This window comes from Sus scrofa, chromosome 1 (genome assembly GCF_054392235.1).
Source record: "Sus scrofa isolate SSC_HxYL_T2T_F1_AM1 chromosome 1, Sscrofa_HxYL_maternal_Yorkshire_Landrace_v2.0, whole genome shotgun sequence".
Lineage (NCBI taxonomy): Eukaryota > Metazoa > Chordata > Mammalia > Artiodactyla > Suidae > Sus > Sus scrofa.
Genome location: NC_139383.1, coordinates 273,081,186 through 273,097,930, shown reverse-complemented (window position 1 = coordinate 273,097,930; position 16,745 = coordinate 273,081,186). Strand labels below are relative to the sequence as shown.

At 44.5% G+C, this 16,745-nt stretch overlaps 2 protein-coding genes across 4 annotated transcripts in view; one reads left to right on the top strand and one right to left on the bottom strand.

The window, feature by feature from the left end:
- The window catches only part of MORN5 (MORN repeat containing 5), a 37,183-nt gene extending 35,942 nt beyond the window's left edge, over positions 1 to 1,241 (bottom strand). For all 3 annotated transcript variants that reach the window (XM_003480598.5, XM_005654532.4, XM_084994881.1), the window contains exon 1: positions 1,149 to 1,241. In XM_003480598.5, the coding sequence (XP_003480646.1) occupies positions 1,149 to 1,195 (47 nt within the window). In that variant the 5' untranslated portion in view covers positions 1,196 to 1,241. The remainder of the gene's footprint in view (positions 1 to 1,148) is intronic.
- A 117-nt stretch (positions 1,242 to 1,358) lies between these two features.
- NDUFA8 (NADH:ubiquinone oxidoreductase subunit A8) lies at positions 1,359 to 16,308 on the top strand. Its single transcript, NM_001190197.1, is given in 4 exon segments — positions 1,359 to 1,542; positions 8,193 to 8,356; positions 11,831 to 11,996; positions 15,994 to 16,308. Coding segments are annotated over 4 exon segments (519 nt in total). The 5' UTR covers positions 1,359 to 1,491; the 3' UTR covers positions 16,132 to 16,308.
- Positions 16,309 to 16,745: the final 437 nt, after the last annotated feature.

Sequence of the window (16,745 nt, the reverse complement as noted above, 5' to 3'; positions counted from 1 at the left end):
CGCCCATCAGTATCAAAGGTAGTGGCTCCTCCCACCCACAGGATTGTGCATGGTATTCAAATCTCTCTATGCCCGAGCACAGACCACCCATCTAGCTTGGGCTCCCACACTCCTCCAGGCACATGCTATACTCCAGCTAGACTGAACTGCCTTCTCTTCCCTCTGAGCTATTGGTTGTGCTGTTCCCTCTGCCTGTAAACATTCTTCATCTTGGATCTCCAACCACCCAAGTCCTACCCACCTTCAGGGTCCATTTCAAATATTATATCTTCCATGAAGCCTTCCAGGAGTGCCCTAGCAGGGGCCCAGCAGCAGGGCTCTATCATAAGAAAGCATGTGGGCTTTGAAGTCAGACCTAGGTTCTAATCTCTGCCCTGCCAAATGCCAACTAGGTGATTTGGGGCAAGTTATGTAATTACTTTGTGCCTCCCTTTTCCATCAGTATTATGGGAATGATGTTATCTATCTATAGGGTTGCTGTGAGGAGGGGGGATTTAAGCCAAGCCACCACCTGAAATTATCTTCTCATTTATCTGCTTGTTGGCAATATGTCAACTAGAGAGCAAGGATCTTGACATTTTTAATATTTTGTTTGTTCGTTTGTTTTTTTAGGGCCAAACCCACGGCATATGGAAGTTCCCAGGCTAGGGGTTGAATCGGAGCTGCAGCTGCCGGCCTGCACCACAGCCACAGCAACGCGGGATCTGAGCTGCATCTGCGACCTATACCGCAGCTCATGGCAATGCCGGATCCTAAACCCACTGAGAGAGACCAGGGATCAAACCTGTGTCCTCATGCATACTAGTCGGGTTCGTTATCACTGGGCATGACCGGAACACATATTTTTAATATTCTATCTCTATAGCTAAAACTGACAGCAAGCACACATAGATAGAGTTATACATGGAATGGATGTGTCTCAGCTCTGCTGCTTATTAGATATGCATCCTTGGGCAGGTTACTGCACTTCAGTAACTCATTTTCCTGAGCTGTAAAATGGGAATAAATATTCCAACTTGAAAGGACTGTCTTGAAGTTTAAAACGGATAAAGTTTGTAAAGTGTACAAACTCTTCGCAAAGGCAAAAAGACCAACGTTTTTTTCCAGTTACAGATGTTCAAGACATAGTGAATGAAACGGGCCCTTACCTCCCATCTACAAATTCCCCAATATATTGGCTCCCGGTGTACTCCATGGCATCTGCCTCTAGCTTCCAACGGTTTTGAGATCCCGGAGTTTTCAGTGTACACTACCTCACTATGACAACCGGGAGGGATGGGCGGAGCCGAGGCGAAGTCCCGCCCCCAGACTCCACGGAACTTCCTGGCTCTGCGCATGCTCTGTGTCTCGCGGTTGGACGGAGCCAGGCGCCTGCGTGCCGCCGCTGCGCATGCGCAGACGCTAGGCGGCCCCTCGGCGGTCGGAAGGGGAGTTCAAGGAGACCCGGGCGACGCGACTTCGGGCATCTCCTCGGTCCGGGCTACTGCCATCATGCCGGGCATAGTGGAGCTGCCCACTCTGGAGGATCTGAAAGTGCAGGAGGTGAGGCTCGTCCGAAGGACAGGCAAGCAGGGCAGAGGGCTGCAGCTTCCCGGCCTGGGCCTAGCCGTGCTTGGACTTCGCGGACCCTGGGCCCGGGATCCCCCACCCCCACTCCACGCCCCCAACACTTACACAGGTTGACGCTCGCCTGCTTGCTCCTCAGCTCTGGGAGACCTATCCCTCAGTAGCCCTTCTCCCCTTCACCGCAGCAAGCTGCTTTTCCTTTACGTGAATAGTACTTTTTATCTGGCACCAACCAGGGCCACTTTACTTACCTTATGTCACTTAATGCTCAACTCTTCCTGCGAAGTGAGTGAACAGCCCGGGCGCTCTCAGTCGAGGAAGAGAGAGAGTCTCCTTAAAATGTATCATCCGTGCCGAGTGCATTGGAGTGCAGCTATTAAGCCCAGATAAGGAAGGTGCTATTGGACAGTGATTTTGGTAACAGCCTGGGAAAGGGTAATTGGCCATTCATTTTTTTCAAGAGATAGCACTTGAATAATTACCACATGCACATACATTGGAAAATGAGAGAGGTGGTATCTGCCCTCGAGAGTTTAGGATCTAATAGGGAGACAGACATAAAATACTATGAGAAGTGAAGTAAAGAATATATAACGCTAATCATAGCAAACATGGTTAGCCCTTTTCTAGGTGTTAGGCAGGATGCTAAGTACAGACATTAATTCATTGGCCCTTCCTAGCAACACTGAGGAAGGATATAGTTTTTTTTTAGGGCCTCGCCAGCGGCATATGGAGGTTCCCAGGCTAGGGGTCAAATCGGAGCTGTAGCTGCGGGCCTACACCATAGCCACAGCAACTTGGGATCCGAGCCGCATCTGCGACCTACATCACCGGAACTCCGGATCCTTAACCCATTGAGCAAGGCCAGGGATGGAACCTGCATCCTCGTGGATGCTAGTCAGCTTCGTGTCCGCTGAGCCATGAGGGGAACTCCTGAGGAAGGATGTAATTGGTCTCCATGTTATAGATAAAGAAACAGGTCTTGAAAGAAGTGATTTGTCCAAGGTCACATAGCTAGTAAGGGCTGAGCTGGAATGTGAACCCAGGTCTGATTTTAAAACTCATGCTTTTAAACTACTGTGTTGTGGGCAAAAGCTCAAAAGAGCAAGAAGGCTTAGCAGGGCAGGCTCTTTGTGTTTAGGGAGACAGGTGCTGTTTGATGGGACTCTGGTGTTGGTGGGAAGCAACAGTTGCTGAGCCCAGAGAGGTACTTGGGCTGAGGCAGGGCTGGGAAGCAGCTGTCACAAAGCCAGGCTAAGCAGTTTAGACTTTATCCTAGAAGTAAATTGGTGGTGAGAGGTGGAAGATTTCAAGGCAGAGAAGTGCCATGTCAGGACTAGGCTAATCAGACTACACTGGAGGAGAGGGAGGGAAAAATTATGTGCCAAAAATGACATCCCAGGCCCAGTGTTAAGTGTTTTATCTGCATTACTTCACTTCATCTTGTATACCTGTGAGAATGGCAACTATTATTTTCCTTGGTTGAAGACTTTTAGCTTTGTTCTGGGACTTTATGATAAAGTGACATTTACAAAAAGGTTGGGGAGTGGGTGCTGCCAACAGACTTTTGTTTCTTGCTGGATTGAGACTTTGGCTGTATATTTTTTTTCCATTGGAACTTAATTTGTTTCTGCAAACACCTGAGATTCAGTTTTCTGCAAGTATTCTATTTCTGGAATAAATTTGCCTTTAGGATTCACACAGGTGAATGGAGAAACAGATAAATAACTAAAATACAAGGCAGAATTTCTTATCATGGCTCAGTGGGTTAGGAACCTGACATAGTACCCTTGAGGATTTAGATTCGATCCCTGGCTTCACTTAGTGGATTAAGGATCCAGTGTTGCTGAAGGCTGTGGCGTGGGTCACAAATGCAGCCAGATCCAGTGTTGCTGTGGCTGTGGTGTAGGCTGGCAGCTGCAGCTCAGATTCAGCCCCTAGCCAGGGAACTTCCATATGCTGCAGTTGTAGCTGTAAAAAGGAAAAAAAAAACCAAAAACAAACAAAAAAAACAAGACAAGGTAAAGAGAGTAGTTTGAAGTTATATCTAAATTCTAGGCCTAACCATTTGGATACCTTGACTAGTCACTTTCCCCACTTGCAGATACAGTTATTTTATTTGTAAGATCAAGTGATCTCAGCTATGTGGTTCTCTGAAGCTATGAAAGGAACAGAGAAAGCACTTTGGGGGCATGATGTGAGACTTGGCTAAATGGCTTTCGAAGAATGGCCTTTATAGGCAGAGATGGAGAGAAGAGCTTCTTGGATGAGGCAGAATCCGAGCAAGGGTAAGCAGATGGAGAGAGATGGGGCCAGAAGTGGGTTCTGGGAACAGGGAGCTCAGTCTCCTAGGGAACAGCCAGTACCTTTTTGAAGTCTGGGGATGAGAAGCCTGGAAGGATAGTTCACATCCATAAGGCTTTGAATAGGCTTTCTTCTGCTGTTAAGCCTAAATCCTTCAAGGGTTTTATTGCTAGTTTGTTTTAATAGCAAAGTGAAGTAAGAATTTATTTTTTTTGGAAGATTGCTCCAGCAGCTCTGTGAAGAGTGCTTGGAAGAGAGGAAAAGAAAAGCAAGGAGACCTGTCTTGGTGGCTTGAAATAATCGAGGACGATATTAATGACCCCAGCATGATTGATGACTGAGCTTACAGAGAGGGAAGAACACATTTATCTAGGATTGGTCATTCTTAGCAACAACTTAGCCATCAGAGGCAGGAAAGGTTGAGGAATCAATGTCAGATTTGCAGGCTAACAGTAGTACTGGGGAAGCCAGAAGGAACAGGTTCAAGAAGCAAGTTAAGCCCATTTGGACCTCATTGACTTTGGAGTTACGACACCTGCCTGTGGAAAAATAATCAGAAGCTTTGGGCTGGAAACTCCTCGTACATGATGATGATTTTAAATAAAAATAATAGCTAATACCTATGGTGTGTTTTCTGTGTGCTAGGCACTGTTTTGTTTTTGTTTGGTTGGTTGGTTGGCCACACTTGCAGTATGTGGAAGTTCCCAGCCTAGGGATCAAACATGCCCCACAGCAGCAACCCAAGCTGCTGCAGTGACAATGCCAATACCGGATCCTTAACCTGCTGTGCCACAAGAGAACTCTTAGGCACCATTCTTAGTATTTGTATGTCTATTAACTCAGTCATCACAGCAGTTCCATCCAGTATGTACTGTCATCCGTTTTATGTAAATTGAGAAAAATGCAAGATCCAGTACATTGGAGTTTCCTTCATGGCTCAGCGGTTAACGAACCCGACTAGGATCCATAAGGGTTTGCTCCCTGGCCTCGCTCAGTGTGTTAAGGATCTGGTGTTGCCGTGAGCTGTGGTGTAGGTTACAGACGTGGCTCCGATCCCACATTGGTGTGGCTGTGGCATATGCCAGCAGCTGTAGATCCTGATTCGACCCTTAGGCTGGGAACTTACATATGCCTTGAGTGCAGCCCTAAAAAAAAAAAAGACCTAGTATAAATTAAGTACTACAAAAAAAAGGTACAGACCTGGTTTAAGGAAGAGAGAACAGGACTAGGATATTGGTTGTAGATGGTGGTACTTTTTCTGCCTCCCTTTCTGCACCTGCAGACTGTAAACCTGCTGTGCAATGAGGCCGTTCTGAGGACAGATGAGGGAGGATGTTGAAACTCTGTTCTTGGACACAAAGGGAGCTGAATGAATCTGAGAGGGTCTTCACGGAAAGCAGCTGTGAAAGGATGTTTCTCTTGGAACTCATCTTGGTGAAGAAGCAGGCGAAGGGCGACGGTGACACAGATCTGAGGTTCTTTGCCCCTCAGTGGCCGTGAACCAGTGGGAAGAGGCCTGATTGGAGGTCCCAGTCTCTGGTGCCAGTTCTGCACTTGACCCTGACCTGCTGTGTCTTGAGGCCATCTCTCTTTATAGGAAAGTAAAGCAAAGAAAGCCATAGGCTTTGGGGCATGGTAGCTGTGAAGGTGTTCGAGTAGTTAAGTCAACCATTTAAAGGTGTTTTAAAGGCATTTGACAAGGAAATAAATATAGCTACCTTAATTTTTAAAATGTATTAGGCTTTTAAAAATTGAGTCTTGATTTTTAGTTTCCCAGCTCTTTATAGATAATAGAGCAGGCAAGTGTGTACCATTTAATTAGCCTAAATAAACTAGTTTCAAAAATGGGAATACAAAATTTTACAGATTTTTAAATGAACTTAGAGTCTTTGTGGCAAATTTCACTTACGTTGTAAATTCATTTTTGCTTTAATAATTATTAGCAGTTGTAATATTAGAGTCATAACTACTCTCCTCTCCTAATGTGCGGATGAATTATCTCTTCATCTTTTCTTGCTTTTTATCATATTAGTAATGTTAATAGTTTAACCTGGGCTGTGTAAAATTCTTAAAAATGAAATTATAAAATTAATTATTATTAAAATAATTATAAAATTATTCTCATGTGAACATTCTTAATACTTGCAAATCAAATCTAGTGGTCTCTTAAGGCATAATACACAGTGACAAATTAGATTTTTTTTTTTTTTTTTGGCTTTTTGTTCTTTTAGGACCACACCTGCAGCATATGGAGGTTCCCAGACCAGGGGTCTAATCGGAGCTGTAGCTGCCGGCCTACGCCACAGCCACAGCGACACCAGATCCGAGCCGCATCTTTGACCTACACCACAGCGCACAGCAACGCCGGATCCTTAACCCGCTGAGCGAGGCCAGGAATCAAACCCTCAACTTCATGGTTCCTATTCGGATTCGTTTCCACTGTGCCATGATGGGAACTCCCAAATTAGATTTTATTCTAGGTACAATGGGTCAGTTTTAGAAAATCTGTCAATGCTCTATGCAGATATTAATGATATTATAGATATTAATGAAAAAGAAACCTGAAAGTTTCAATTTGTCCCGGTGAAGAAAACAGTGAAACAAGCCAGTTTTGATTAGAAAGAAACTTCCCTAATGGTGACCATCCAAAAAAGTATATACCAGACACCAACAGCCAACATCATACCAAACTACTTTAAAGTTTAGAACAAGGCGAGGATGCCTGCCACCATTGCTGTTTGTCTGTATTATCTAGCAGTTTTGGTCAGAGCAGAGCATTAAGATAGGAAAAAAGAAGAAGCAGCAAAAAAGATATAAATATCAGAGGGAAGAGCGGTGGGTTTTATTTGTAAATGGAAGTTTTTCTGTTAATCCTCTTGTTTCTCATCAGAACTGACATGAATCCGGTGAACTATGGCTAAATCCGGTGAAGGTACAGTGTACAAACAAGCAGAAACCAACTTGAAAATCTAAGGGGAAAATATCCTCTTTAGATAGGTATCCAAAATGTGAGAATACTGAGGAAGAGACAAGAACTAGGCAAGATTCCTGAATGAAGGAAACTAATCTTAACCGAAGGAAGTGAGAACGAGCGAAATAAATGGAGCAACAACACACTGTTCTGATGAGAAGGCGTCACGCCTGTATTCTTAGTCCTTTTGTGACTCTTGTATCCCCTGCTCCTGGTGCCGAGGGCATGCTCAACACCTGCTCGTGTGCAACCCTGTTTTGGGTGCTTGGTGAACCGTGGTCAACATCACCTTAATTATAGTTGAATTTAGGGTGAATGGCCATCTCTACAGTAATGGACTTCTGAAGACAGAATCCTCTTGCAGCTTAAGTTCTGGTCATCCCATAAGAGTTGACCACTGATGCCGGTTTTTCTGAGATGATTTGGGAAAGACTTTCTAAGAAGATAAAATAGGAGTGGCAGCTACCTTGAGCGCTGTTGTGTCTGTAGTATGGAGCTAAACTTAGTGCAGTCCCAGTGCAGATTACTGGCGGAGGGGTGTTCATTTGTGAGAACCACCAAAACGATTTTGAAAAGGAAGAGTGATGAGGGTGGTCTTCCCAGACAACAACGTGTTCTGTGATGTTACAGTAATTAGAACATTGTGCTGGTGGCACAGGAAGAGGTGGCACAGAAGGGGGGCCAGCAGGACCCTCACTGCAGCAGCTGCTGGACAGGCTTGGGCTGGCCCGTGCGCTAGCGATAACTGTGCTTCACCAGAAAATGGGCTGGAGTGCAGATGAGGGAGACCGACAGAGTTGTAGGGATGGCTGCCTTGGGCATACTCTGTAATTTTGGAAAATTAACGAATTCAGTACTTTCTTAATAGCTTTCTGAACTTGATGCTCTTACTGATCCCTTCCAGTCTCTCATCTTCTGTGATTCTGTAGTCCTCTGAGAATTTTATGTATGCTTCTCTTCCCTTGATTCCCGGAAAGGAAGGTTCATCACAGTTCCCGGGATTGGTTCCTCCCCGTAACGTCCCAGAAGCCTCCATCTTCGTTCAGAGCCCCACCTTCTCTCTCATAAAGGCCTAAGGATTCTGTCAGGGCTGCCCTTTCCCTGTGTCTGAAATGGGGGTGGTGTTATCACCCTGATGAGTTATTACAAAGGTGTGGAAAATTGTACAGGTGAAAGAGCTTTGCCATCCCTGGAGCACTGTGGATCATGAGAGATTATCACACAGCTCCTGTCTTCAGTTTTCTTGGCAAACTCAGAACAGTGCTATCTTTCTATTCCCTCTTGAGGTGACCTTGAGGAAGTGGTGTTCTGGTCTCAAGTCCATGGTCCTTCTCCCCTGTTCTTCTCTCAGGTGAAAGTCAGTTCTTCTGTGCTCAAAGCCGCAGCCCATCACTACGGAGCTCAGTGCGATAAGCCCAACAAGGAGTTCATGCTCTGCCGGTGGGAAGAGAAGGACCCAAGGCGGTGTTTAGAGGAAGGCAAGCTCGTCAACCAATGCGCCCTGGACTTCTTTAGGTAAGATCTTTTCACATCAGAGCCCATTGGTTGAAACATCGTGGTGTATGTATCTTGGTGAACGTCCAGCTAATTAAATGGAAGGATAATTTAGTAGGAAATGGAAGGGCTTTGGCATCAGACCACAGTAAAGCACACAATATGTGATAGTTATTTTTGTTATTTATGTTTTTTGACATTTTCTTTAATCTTCATGAATCTCAATTTCCAAGTGGTTAGAATGATAACATATAGGATTACTGTGAGAAATTTGAAAAGGCACAGAAAATCAGCTTAGCACAGTGCTTATTAGCAGGCACTGTTGTTATCATTACTACAGAACACAGAGTTATGATGGAAAAGAGAAATGTGTTCATTCAAGTTCTTAGCTAGGCCACTGCATTTGATACTTTTTAAAAAAAATCCAAGTTGTAATATTAGAAAACTTTTTAATGATCATGTTAGAACAAAAGGGACAGAAATTCAAAGGGAATTGGCTCATATAATTGTAAAGTCCAGAAATAGGACTGGGATCAGGCAGGGCTGGATTCAGGCGCTTAAATAATTTCACACCTACTTGGTGTCTTTTTTTTTTTAAGAGCCACACCTGTGGCACATGGAGGCTCCCAGCCACAGCAACGCCAGATCTGAACGGTGTCTGCGACCCACACCACCACTCATGGCAACACCAGATCCTTAACCCACTGAGCAAGGCCAGGGATCGAACCTGTATTCTCATGGATACTAGTCTGATTTGTTTCTGCTGAGCCACGACAGGAACTCCTACTACTTAGTGTCTTTTTGCTTCATCTCTTCTCCAGTTTGTTAGTCTTGCTTTTTCTCTGTCACACTCTTTTTCAAAGAGACTTTCCCCGCTGTAGCAAAAATGGCCACCAGCCATTCCCAGGCCACTGTGCTACTTGCTTAGCAGACCCAGACGGAGAGGCTGGTCAATGTCATGTGCGTATCTTTGAGTCAGTTGTGTTTCAAGAGAGAAGAGGCTATGACTGGCCAGGCTGGAAGTGAGGCAGAGACCTAGATTTGTCTAAATCACATTGGTGAGCCATAAGGAGGGGTTGTTCTCCGAAGGAAAGTTTGAAGGATGTTCCAGAAGAATGAGGATAGCTGCTGGCTAGGCAGAACCCACAGATGTCCCTTACAATGATGTTAGAGGGAAAAAAAACTCCTTTGTACAATAGCTGCTTTCTTGCTTGCTTGCTTCTGCCATCTTTGTCCACATGCAGAGATATTTTTGTGCTGAAAGTCATAATGTGTGTACATTTTAAAATTCATTTTTCCTGCAGAACTATTGGAAACATTCTTTCAAGTTGCTCCACCTTCACAATTATCATTTTTAATGGCTATGTAGTATTCCATCAGTAGATAAACCAGCCTCACCAATTCTTGTTATTAAATATCATTGTTGATTTTAGTTTTTGGTTGTTTTGGAGTAATCAGCAGTGATCTATCTTTGTTCAGGCATCAATTGCATTTTTAAATTAATTCCTTGGCATACATTTCCTACTACTGAGGTTATTCTTTAAAGGCTTTGAACATGATTTACGGCTCTAGAACTAAAGTTGCCATTTCTTTTGAAGTTGGGTCAGTTTATTGCTATCCTCAGCACCGTGTCCTGCTATCCCTCACCAGCATCTCATGTTAAATGTTTGATAGGTGCAAAATGGTATTTTATTCTTGCTTGATTTGATTGCTAATGAAGTGGAATATGTATTTAAAATTTTTTCTTTTCTTTTTTCTTTCTTTTTCTTTTTTTTGTCTTTTTAGGGCCACACCTATGGCATATGGAAGTTCCTAGGCTAGGAGTTGAATTGGAGCTGTAGCTGCTGGCCACAGCCACGCCAGATCCAAACTGTGTCTGCAACCTATACCACAGCTCATGGCAACACTGGATCCTTAACCCACCGATCGAAGCCAGAGATTGGACCCATGTCCTCATTGATACTAGTCGGGTTTGAGTTACCACTCAGCCACAATGGGAATGCCAAATTTTTTTGTTTTCTAAGAAAACTTTGGCAAAGTGTTTTTCATTGGACTCAGAGGGAGTATCTTTAAGTGGAAAATGTTTGGATTTCACAAGCTCCCTAGGTGCCTGTCTGCTGCCATAGAGGGATTTCTCACTGCAGAAGTTGCTTGCTATAAGCACTAGTGGATAACTGTCTATGAGTGTGGGTGCCAGGTATCAGAGCCCAGAACACAGACCCAACTACCAGAGGAATGGTTTGCAGCCTTCTTCAGCAGTGGCATCCCGGAGGGGTCCCAGATGCTCCGGGGGCATGGTGGCTCACTACTGGCCTGACTCTCATAAGCAGTTAGGTGTGTGCAGTTTTGTGTGCCATGGAAATCCAGGTTGGTGAGGCTAGAGGTGACCTAGCAAAACTCCCTAGGCTTTGACGTTCCTTCTTCCTTCTTATAGCACAGCCTGTCACCCCCAAGATTGGACTCAAAATCCCTGGAAGGGTATAAGAAACTGGCATTGGGGGTTGCCTCCTAGGAGAGGAACCGAGCAGGAATGGAAAGGCGGTTTTTCTCTATGTCTTTCCTTTGGCCACCTCTGAGGTTCTTCCCGAGCCGTGTAAATAGGTTTCTGTGTTGAATGTAGCTAGATCCTCAAGTGTGCCCAACAGGCACTTCACTGTTACTCCACTGGGTTAGGGAGGCGCTCCATGTTTCTGACACTGCCTCCAGTATGACTTTTATGTAAAATAATGGTGTGTTATTCTTACTGGAATTTGCATTTATTCGATTACTAGCGAAGTTGAATTCTAAGAGGAGGGGAATATTGCAAAATAATTGAGGCTTATGCCTTTTGTACACACAAGTTACTTTTTCTTCAGCCATTTATGGTGACCACAAAATGAATTGTATGCTATGTTGATTCTCAACAGAGAGCAAATAGGACTTAACTTTCTTCTTGATGACAAGGATTAATCTCTGTTTTTGTTCAGTGCGTGAATAGAGTGAAGTCCTTGAGGTCTGGAGGGGGTGTAGGGCATTTTGCCTCTTCACTGAATGACCCTAGAATCAGAAGATCCTTGTTAGTTTGTGAATTTGCTTTTTATAGTTTTGTCTCCTCCTTTGCTGTTGTCACCTCTGTTCCTGTCCCCTCGCCCATCTCTCAGTGTGCCGCCTCCTCATCTGAATTTGCGAGGCTGGTATTCTTTGGAGTTGGTTCTAAAGAGAATAGATAGGTCCCAAGTGAGGGAGTTTTCTGAGTAAAATATAATCTTGCCGCATTTTTTTTTTTCCATTTGCTTTTACTACCGAAAGAAATGAGGTCTTCTTCCTCAGAAATCTTTTTTACTTACTGGTTTTCAATCTGAAGAGCTCCTGGTTGTCTTGTAAGTGAGGTAAGTGTACTCCCATAGCCCTGAAAAACCAAGGCTGTGTGTAGGAGGTCTCTACCGAATTTTTCCGCACCTCTTTGTTTTTCGTTGTTTTGTAAAGAGTGACCTCACATCAGACCCTCTTTTCCAGGCAGATAAAGCGGCACTGTGCAGAGCCTTTTACAGAATACTGGACCTGCATTGATTACTCCGGCCTGCAGCTCTTTCGTCACTGTCGCAAGCAGCAGGCAAAGTTTGATGAGTGTGTGCTGGACAAATTGGGCTGGGTGCGGCCTGACCTGGGGGAGCTGTCAAAGGTAACGCCGTTCCCTGCTGGGCTCTCACTCGGGGTGGGGAAAGGCAGAAGTGTGAGTACAGACCTATGTGGGAAATCGAGATTAATCAGGGAGTGGTCCTCCACGATCCAGAAGAGGGTTTACTTAATGGAGATCGTCCTTGACATCTCCCAGCCTGTGCAGATTTGCTTGTGATTAATTAGCTAATTGAAGAAAAGAAGGGGGTAGATGAGGATAAACAAAATGTTACTGAGCACTGTCAGTTGGAAACTTTGAGGTTATTGTGGGGAAGTCTGTTCAAGATTATGCCAGATTTTTTAGGAACATAGCTAAGGTAAAAAAGAAAAAAAAAAAAAGGGAGCTCTCTGGTGGTGCAGCAAGGATCCAGCATTGCCACTGCTGTGGCTTGGGTTGTTGTTGTGAGGCAGGTTTGATCCTTGGCCTGGGAACTTCTGCATGCCTCAGTGGAAAAAAAAGCGTCTTGCCACTCTTTCTCCTGTATTTCCTGTCTCACTTGTGACACCACCATCTGTTGAAACCTCAGAGCTAGAAACTGGCATGTCTCTTTTTTTCACTTTGACTCTTTCTTCTTTTATCCAGTCCCCAGGTCCTGTAGAACAGCATCTCTTAGAATATTCTTTAGAATTCTCTCACTGTCCCCACTTCTTGAACATGAGTTTTTGTTTTGTTTTGTTTTGCCCCACCCATGGTTTATGGAAGTTCCCTGGCCAAGGATTGAATCTGCACTCCAGCTGTGACCTACACCACAGCTGCAGCAACAACTGGATCTTTAACCCACTGCGACAGGTCAGGGATCAGAGCTGTGCTGCCACAGAGACAATGCCAGATTCTTAACCTGTGGCACCACAGCAGGAACTCCATGAACAGGCGCTCCTACCTGGGCTACATGAATTTTTGGGAAGGGAGAGTGAATCACTATAGGCATGGTCTGTATGGAAAATAAAAGTCACTTTCTTTAAAAAACAAACAAAAAAAAAACTTTTCAAGGAGCTTCCTATTTGCTTGCAAAACAAAGCATCCCCTCCATATCCTGACAAATACCACCCTTTGTGATGTGACCCATCCCCGATTCTTGAGCCTTATCACCCTCCATTCCCTCTGGGAAGCATACGTGGCAAGGCATGGAGGAAAAAACTGGAAAAAATGGTGACTGAGAGTAGATTTGAATCTTAGTTGTGTTACTTAATTGCTATGGGATCTTGAACGGGTTGCTTACATTTCCTATCCTACGATATTTATAAGATGGGACCAGTATTCGTCCCTGTTTTTCTAAGAGGAGTGAGCTGAGGAATGAGTCTCCAGCATGGTGCTTGGCAGAGTCTGTAGACAGCATTCATGCCCTTCCCCTTGTGTGTGGCATCTGGATAGTTGGGTCTTAAGCTTGTTGCCATAAAGTAGAAGAATGGCTTAGCAGTTTTTTTTTTTTTTTTTTTTAACCTGGTTTATCTTTACTCAGATACTTTCTTTTGCCACACTGAACAAATTATTTTAAATAATTGAAAAGTGGTGAAACTTTTACATATAATAGAACTACCATCTCATTTCAGTCTCATGAAGAGAATTAACAAGTTGTGCTATTAAGGAAACATATTTACTCCTAAATCTCTGTATTCAACATTTTTTAAAAACCTTATATAAAAGAGGAGTTCCCATCATGGTTCAGGGGAAACAAATCTGACTAGTATCCATGAGGACACAGTTGATCCCCTGGCCTGGCTTAGTGGATTAAGGATTTGGCATTGCTCTGAGCTCTGGTATAGGTCACAGATGGGGCTCGGATCTGGCATTGCTGTGGCTGTGGCGTAGGCTGGTGGCTACAGATCCGATTAGACCCCTAGCCTAGGAACCTTCATATGCCACGGGTTCGGCCCTAAAAAAGACAAAAAAAAAAAAAAAAAATTTAAAAAATTTAAAAAAACCTACTAAAAAAAGGTAATGTCGTCTTAACTGTTTTTCAAAAGTGTATTTAAGAGGATTATCATCTTCAGTTATACTTAAATTGAGCATCCAACCTTTTTCTGAGAAAGGCAATAATGGGCTGGTTAAAGCTTACATTTTAGCGTCATTCACTTGTGTGTTCTGCGCCACTGGATTGCCCCTCCTTCCTCCTGCCCCTGGTGAATTCCTGCTCTGAGCTCAGGTGTCAGGTCCAACTTTGAAGTTTCTGACTTTCCTAGGCAGGATTGCTGTCTCTCATAATCCCATTGTCCTGATAATAGAGAAAATCACTAATGGAGCACCTGCTATTATCCTGCTAATATATTGCACATATATTATCCTGATAACCCTGGGAGCTACTCCTAGCCCCGTTTTACAGATGGGAAATCAAAGGTTAAGTAGGCTGCCCAAGGTCGTTTACCTAGTCATTAGTTTGCCTACATACTTCTGCTCCTTTTCTATTTTGAGTGTAGCAATGAAGAGGAAGTCATTTTATTGTCTTTTGCACAGTAATTTGTCCTTTAAATGGGTCCTTTTGTTTTTTGTTTTGTTTTTTTTTTTCTCAATTTATTTCGTAGACATCTTGAATTCCTTAAAGGAGTTTCAAATGCCAGCTGCAGGCATTTGGACTACTCTGTCAAGCAATAAGAAACCATTAGTGATCTCTGATTACAGCAGAACGATGAGAAAACTGTTTTAAAAGCAAACAAAAAACTATTCTGGACTTGTAGTCAGAAACTGGGGTTCCAGCTCCAGCGTTTACTGTGTGTCTTGGTCTTAGACAAGCCAGCCATCCCTGCTCCTCTTCTGTGAACTAGAGATAATCAGGCCTCATAGGATGGTTGTAATAATAATTGTGTGATTGTGTCCATGAAAGCTCTGTTCAGAATAAATGGTGTTTGAATTTGTACATCTGGGAAGATTAATCTGGTTGTATTATGTGGAGTGGCTTAGAGTTCAGACCATTAGATAACAAGACTATTAATAACCATGGCCTTCTGCCTTTCTGCTTCTCTGGGCCTGTTTCCTCATCTTTAAAATGAGAGCAATTCCTGCTGAATTTCTGATGGAGCCTTTTCAGGGCTAACATGGGCATAAAGTGTTGTCCTCTCTCCCTGGAGCCCCAGTTCCATGCTCCATTCTCACCTGCACGTGTGATTTAAACTCTCTGCTTCACTGGCACCACTTGCTCTTTGGTTAAAATTCAAGCATCTTTGGGCGTTCCCTGGTGGACTAGAGAGTAAGGATCTGATGTCGCTGTTGTGGCTCAGGTTCCATCTCTGGCCCGGGAACTTCTGCATGCCACAGGCACGGCTAAAAAAGAAAAAAAAAATTCAAGCATCTTTGCATATCATTCTTCATCTTTCACCACCTGGACTCTGCATCCCAGTGTAGTGTGTTACTTAAAAGCTCGGCCTCTGGGGCAGGCAGATGTGGCTTCCACTGTTAGCAAGGTGGCCCCAGTGAACCTACAGATCAACCTCTGAGGAGTATGAGAATGAACTGGACTAGCGTGCCGGCCTCATTTCTAACCTCGGGCCATGCTTGGTTAGGGGCTGCCTCTCTGTCCACTCTTCACGCACAGGGTGCGTCGGCTGTTCTAAGGACGGGCCTCTCTGTCTGTTTACTTGGAAAGTCTTCCCCTCTCTAATCTTCCTGCTTGATTCCTGCTCATCCTTCTACAAGATGAAGCTAGATGTTAGCCCTGTAGAACTAGTCCAGGCCCTGGCCTGCAGGACGGGTGGGCGGGCGGAGGCCTTGCTCCCCTGGCAACTCACTCACCGTTTCAGGGAGGCCTGGGTGGTTCTCCTGTCCAGCTCCTTCTCTGAGGACAGGGTGCATCTTGTTCTCTCCTGTATCCCTAACTTCTTACACGTGGAATGACCCAGAGTTGGCATTCTTAAGTGTTCATTCTGGGTTCAGCCTGCTTTACTAGGGCTTCAAAGAAGAGGAGTGGCTGGGGCAGCCAGAGCAGAGAGGAGACACTGGGAGGTGTGTTTGTAGTCCCAGCTGCTCCACCTGACTTTCAACTTTGCTTTTCCTCTTTCATCCTCTGCAGGTCACCAAAGTGAAAACAGATCGGCCTTTACCAGAGAATCCTTATCACTCAAGAGCAAGGCCAGAGCCCAACCCTGAGGCAGAAGGCGATCTGAAGCCTGCCAAACATGGCAGCCGCCTCTTTTTCTGGACCATGTGAGGACGGGTCCATGGCCCACACCCAGTCACGTGCCCAGGCAGTGGTCGATGTAAACTCTCCTGCAGTTCACATCAACCGATAGAGGGTTCTTTCCGGGATCATGAACATTAACAAAAACGTTAATTTATGTGACTTGGCAGTTATTCTATACCATTTCCTGCCCATTAAAAATTTTAAAGGAAACAGTTGTATTTTATTATGTTTTATATAACCTTTTGGCCTTTAAAGATGACTTCCCCTTGCTTTTTCTTCTTGTAGTCCTGCCCGTTCCTCTCTCTGCTTCAAGTAGGCCTTTGCCGGTGTTGGGGGAGCCGCATGTGATAATGGAGAAATACTTGTGTAAAAGAAAGGCTTTGTCACCTCGGGGCCTGTTTGTGTTCACACATTTAGAAGTCGCAACCTTTGTTCTTCGCATCCAACATCTCAGACAAGTAGAGTTCCCTAAAGGTCATGCTGGGGAAGCGTCCAGGATGGAAGCGCAAGAACATTTGGGCCTCGTGACTCAGGCCAAGGGAGGGGCTCCTGGCTGGGTCTTCTGCAGTCTCGCTCAAAGTTTCTTAAAGAACCAAACTTCCACCACTTCCCCTTGATATCCCATCCTCAAGCAGTATAAC